The following is a 6,437-nucleotide window of genomic DNA, read 5'->3' on the forward strand; positions in this document are numbered from 1 at the left end:
CATTGAACTACCTTAAACACTGGTCACTTTACCCGCTGAACCACTCTAAAAACTGGTCACTTCACCCATTGAACTACCTTAAACACTGGTCACTTCACCCATTGAACTACCTTAAACACTGGTCACTTCACCCATTGAACTACCTTAAACACTGGTCACTTCACTCATTAAACTACCTTAAACACTGGTCACTTCACCCATTGAACTACCTTAAACACTGGTCACTTCACTCATTGAACTACCTTAAACACTGGTCACTTCACTCATTAAACTACCTTAAACACTGGTCACTTCACCCATTGAACTACCTTAAACACTGGTCACTTCACTCATTGAACTACTTTAAACACTGGTCACTTCACCCATTGAACTACCTTAAACACTGGTCACTTCACCCATTGAACTACCTTAAACACTGGTCACTTCACCCATTGAACTACCTTAAACACTGGTCACTTCACTCATTGAACTACTTTAAACACTGGTCACTTCACCCATTGAACTACCTTAAACACTGGTCACTTCACCCATTGAACTACCTTAAACACTGGTCACTTCACCCATTGAACTACCTTAAACACTGGTCACTTCACCCAATGAACTACCTTAAACACTGGTCACTTCACCCATTGAACTACCTTAAACACTGGTCACTTCACCCATTGAACTACCTTAAACACTGGTCACTTCACCCATTGAACTACCTTAAACACTGGTCACTTCACCCATTGAACTACCTTAAACACTGGTCACTTCACCCATTGAACTACCTTAAACACTGGTCACTTCACTCATTGAACTACCTTAAACACAGGTCACTTCACCCATTGAACTACCTTAAACACAGGTCACTTCACCCATTGAACTACCTTAAACACTGGTCACTTCACCCATTGAACTACCTTAAACACTGGTCACTTCACCCATTGAACTACCTTAAACACTGGTCACTTCACTCATTGAACTACCTTAAACACTGGTCACTTCACTCATTAAACTACCTTAAACACTGGTCACTTCACTCATTGAACTACCTTAAACACTGGTCACTTCACTCATTGAACTACTTTAAACACTGGTCACTTCACCCATTGAACTACCTTAAACACTGGTCACTTCACCCATTGAACTACCTTAAACACTGGTCACTTCACCCATTGAACTACCTTAAACACTGGTCACTTCACCCATTGAACTACCTTAAACACTGGTCACTTCACCCATTGAACTACCTTAAACACTGGTCACTTCACCCATTGAACTACCTTAAACACTGGTCACTTCACCCATTGAACTACCTTAAACACTGGTCACTTCACTCATTGAACTACCTTAAACACTGGTCACTTCACCCATTGAACTACCTTAAACACTGGTCACTTCACCCATTGAACTACCTTAAACACTGGTCACTTCACCCATTGAACTACCTTAAACACTGGTCACTTCACCCATTGAACTACCTTAAACACTGGTCACTTCACTCATTGAACTACCTTAAACACAGGTCACTTCACCCATTGAACTACCTTAAACACAGGTCACTTCACCCATTGAACTACCTTAAACACTGGTCACTTCACCCATTGAACTACCTTAAACACTGGTCACTTCACCCATTGAACTACCTTAAACACTGGTCACTTCACTCATTGAACTACCTTAAACACTGGTCACTTCACTCATTAAACTACCTTAAACACTGGTCACTTCACCCATTGAACTACCTTAAACACTGGTCACTTCACTCATTGAACTACTTTAAACACTGGTCACTTCACCCATTGAACTACCTTAAACACTGGTCACTTCACCCATTGAACTACCTTAAACACTGGTCACTTCACCCATTGAACTACCTTAAACACTGGTCACTTCACTCATTGAACTACTTTAAACACTGGTCACTTCACCCATTGAACTACCTTAAACACTGGTCACTTCACCCATTGAACTACCTTAAACACTGGTCACTTCACCCATTGAACTACCTTAAACACTGGTCACTTCACCCAATGAACTACCTTAAACACTGGTCACTTCACCCATTGAACTACCTTAAACACTGGTCACTTCACCCATTGAACTACCTTAAACACTGGTCACTTCACCCATTGAACTACCTTAAACACTGGTCACTTCACCCATTGAACTACCTTAAACACTGGTCACTTCACCCATTGAACTACCTTAAACACTGGTCACTTCACTCATTGAACTACCTTAAACACAGGTCACTTCACCCATTGAACTACCTTAAACACTGGTCACTTCACCCATTGAACTACCTTAAACACTGGTCACTTCACCCATTGAACTACCTTAAACACTGGTCACTTCACCCATTGAACTACCTTAAACACTGGTCACTTCACCCATTGAACTACCTTAAACACTGGTCACTTCACCCATTGAACTACCTTAAACACTGGTCACTTCACTCATTGAACTACCTTAAACACAGGTCACTTCACCCATTGAACTACCTTAAACACAGGTCACTTCACCCATTGAACTACCTTAAACACTGGTCACTTCACCCATTGAACTACCTTAAACACTGGTCACTTCGCCCATTGAACTACCTTAAACACTGATCACTTCACCCTTTCTATTTCATTAGAGAACTAAAAAAAACTTATCTCTACATACCAAGCACTGTTTTCTTTTTCGAGCATCTCGCATCCGACGAAATTTGGCTTTTCGTTTTGCTGCTACAACTTTGGGAGAATTTCGTTTTACCGTCGGTTTGGGACCCCGTTTGGCCTTACCCATTACGTTACGAAGGGGGATTACTACGGTAGATTCACCAAGCCCTTGTAGAGTAATCCATATTCCGTGTTTCTGACGTTCTGCACCGTTCTCAAGCAAGAAGGAAACTGGCGCATCACGAGACAATGTTGCGCCATGGCTTTCGACGTCGCGCATACACGTTCTGTACCTGTGATGCTGAGTCCGAGCGGGCGAGGGTCGGGCGACGAGTGAACGTTCTCTTTCACTGTCTCGTCTTACATTTCATATATGTATGTATATGTATATAGATGGATGGATGGATGGATAGATGGATAGATAGATAGATGGATGGATAGATAGATAGATAGATAGATAGATGGATGGATGGATAGATAGATGGATGGATAGATAGATAGATAGATAGATAGATAGATAGATAGATAGATAGATAGATAGATAGAAGAGAGGAGAGGATGGGAGAGGTTTCAGAAGTGGGAGAGGGAGAGGGAGAGGTAGTGGAAGAAGAGGAGGGTGGGGAAGGGAGACAAAGGGGAGAGGGAAGGAGGGATGGTGGAATGAGAAGGAAGGGAAGAGAACTGAAGGGAAGGGACGAAAAGGAGTGGAAAGGAAAGGAAAGGGAAGAGAAAGGAATGGCATGGGAGAGGTGGAGAGAGAGAGAGAGAATGCACTCCCGGTATAATCTGACGTAATTCATTTAACAGAACTATTGTAAAATAATGTACAAGAACGTCATGCATATACATATACTGTAAACAATATGATAACTATGAATGAAAATGTTACTGCATTTTTCGTAAAGAATTTTATATCGATAATAAGTTTAAATTTAGAATGAAGAATCATATAAGTTCGAAATTCATAAAAAAAATTATTCAATGAGTTTGAAATTCGAATAAAGGCCATGATACAGCATAGTAAATATCAAACAAAACATCGGGTGACTTTCATATCACACAACAAACATTTCTAACATTTATGACTCAGCGACCCACTGCAATCTACGCAAATAGTATACTATAGTTATTGTTTTGATGCTTTTCGTAACACATGTCACAGCTCAATCACTTATTGACGTATTCCTAACCGCTTGAAAGATGACTGTAAACTACAACACTGTCTTCACGGAAACAACTTTACAAATATTTTGGTATAACAGTCACACGTTTATCTGTAGTCTGTACAAGGTCGATACGCGTGCAGTTCCTTCTGTCCGTTCATCTCAGTGGAGTTGCCATGGAAGCAATATTTTAGCGTAAGTGAAAGTCTGCCTTTACTTATATACATATAAAAGGGCATATATCTATATCTATCTATCTATCTATCTATCTATATAAACATATACATACATATATACATACAAATATATATATATATATATATATATATATATTTATATTAATTTATCTATTTATATACATATGTGTGTGTGTGTGAGTGTGTGTGTGTGAGTGTGTGTGTGTGTGCGTGTGTGTATAGAAATACGCACACGCACACACACAATATTTATGTATATATGCACACACACACACACACACACACACACACACACACACACACACACACACACACACACACACACACACACACACATATATATATATATATATATATATATATATATATATATATATAAATATACACACACACCGCCGCAGTGGTTCTTGACCGGGTTTCTCGGCGGTGCGAAGATGCCTATGAAAAATGAAAGCAAAATACAATTTTGTAAACGCATTTATAAAGATAAAAACATGTGGGTTTCTTATTAATAGACTTGGCAACTTGTAGCTTCTCATTTTTTGTGCTTCAACAATTCATGGGGTGAGAGAACTGACTGTAGGGTTGAAAAGGGTGTGTACACTGAAAAAGATTAACCGCCGGGAAAGTACTGTGCTGACATTATGATGAAAAAAATACTAAATTAAGTGAAATGTGAGCCAAAAGTTTCGAAATTCTCTGAACATCTTCAGCTCTGAAACGGAAACGTACAGGACACGATAGCCTGGTAACAACACGGCAATAGTCAGACGTTCTCTGGGTAAGGTACAGTGCGGAGTCATCTGAGGAGGTAGAGAGCGAAGAAAAAAAACAAAAAACTGAGATAAGGATGAAATTTGGCAGGTAATTTATCATGGAGGATTCTACAAGTCTGCGGGCGTGGACATCGGCAGATGGAAAGACAGCTGGCCAATCCATCCGATGGCCTGTGTCACACTGGTGGCAGAAGAGGGCGGTGTTGGTGTGTCCCCAATATAGCGTGCAAGTGTTGAGAACGAGAGGCTTGGGAAGACCTCCGCCTGTCTCATTTAAGTACTGATTATCACAAGAGAGAAAGAGGGATAGAGGAGAGAGAGGGATAGAGGAGAGAGAGAGAGAGAGAGAGAGAGAGAGAGAGAGAGAGAGAGAGAAAGAGAAACAGGTGGCCACATTTCAGGTAGGAGGAACAGGGTGCCATGGAGAGTACTTATGAAGGAACCACGTAAGAAGGCGATCCCTCCATCCACTGGGGGTCACAGATGCGGATGAACACAGTAGTAACATCTCTGTTTACATGGAATGAGTGGTGTGAGAAGTATGAAAATTCCACTGTGGGTGAGTTCTCTGTATACCGAAAAAAGCTTGTTCATTTCACATCCCACTTCACATTCCACCATGAAACGAGAGAGAGAGAGAGAGAGAGAGAGAGAGAGAGAGAGAGAGAGAGAGAGAGAGAGAGAGAGAGAGAGAGAGAGAGAGAGAGAGAGAGAGAGAGAGAGAGAGAGAAAGAGTGAGAGAGAGAGTGAATGAGTAAGTGTGTGTGTGTGTGTGTGTGTGTGTGTGTGTGTGTGTGTGAGAGAGAGAGAGAGAGAGAGAGAGAGAGAGAGAGAGAGAGAGAGAGAGAGAGAGAGAGAGAGAGAGAGAGAGAGAGAGAGAGAGAGAGATAGTAAGTGAGAGTTTAGCAGCCAAACCGAAGGACGAAGGAAGATGAATGGGAGAAGCATAAACTCCGTGAAGAAGTCGTCTAGGAGAGAAAAAAAGAGCCCATGGCAACGCCGGAGGTCGGATTCTAGAAGCGACCCCTAAAAGAAAAGGAATTAGACTCCACACACAGATGAATCAGCTGGAGGAAGGCGTTGGGGGTCAGAGAGAGAGAGACAAGGATCCTTGGGGAGGAGCTTCCACTGGAGGAAAGCGAGGACATCTAGCAGGATGTTGGTAATTATGGAGTTATCACCCGAGCCCATCATGGATGATCCTCAAACAACAGGCAGGCACCATTCAGGAGTAGTCAAGCAATGCGCCTAAGTAACCTGAATAACTGGGGTGGGGGGGGAATAAATGTTGGTTTTGTGGTTGTGAAGGGAACCCCTATTCCAAGTAAGATTATTCAAGCAAGTCTCATCACCAAATACCTCAATTTTCACTTCCGTTTCGTTTTTTTTTTTTTTTTTTTATCCCAAGCTAATTCAATCCAACCAAACCATTGGGTCCAACCGAACGCATTCTAATTCAATCTTATCTAAGCCAACCCAAACCCAACTTTACCTAATCCAACCCGAACGAATCCAATGTATCTCAACCCCATCTAATCCAGCTCAATCTAGTTTAAACCCAACCTTGCCCAAGTTATTCCCAGCCAAACGAACTAAACGAGGCAAGTCTCCCCCTTCATGTTCCGTTTTCTCAACTCCATTCCCGTTTTCTGT

At 41.6% G+C, this 6,437-nt stretch overlaps 1 protein-coding gene across 4 annotated transcripts in view; it reads right to left on the bottom strand.

The window, feature by feature from the left end:
* Window positions 1–3,003, bottom strand: part of LOC113812252 (uncharacterized) — an 18,872-nt gene extending 15,869 nt beyond the window's left edge. For 2 of the 4 annotated variants that reach the window (XM_070121121.1, XM_070121120.1), the window contains exon 1: window positions 2,772–3,002. Coding sequence is in view for 1 of the 4 variants with exons in the window: in XM_070121118.1 (XP_069977219.1) it covers window positions 2,653–2,928 (276 nt within the window). In the remaining 3 variants the exon portion in view is untranslated. Of the gene's footprint in view, window positions 1–2,652 lie in introns of all 4 variants that reach the window. The other 2 variants (XM_070121118.1, XM_070121119.1) reach the window with 2 other exon arrangements.
* Window positions 3,004–6,437: the final 3,434 nt, after the last annotated feature.

This window comes from Penaeus vannamei, chromosome 4 (assembly GCF_042767895.1).
Source record: "Penaeus vannamei isolate JL-2024 chromosome 4, ASM4276789v1, whole genome shotgun sequence".
Classification (NCBI taxonomy): Eukaryota; Metazoa; Arthropoda; class Malacostraca; order Decapoda; family Penaeidae; genus Penaeus; species Penaeus vannamei.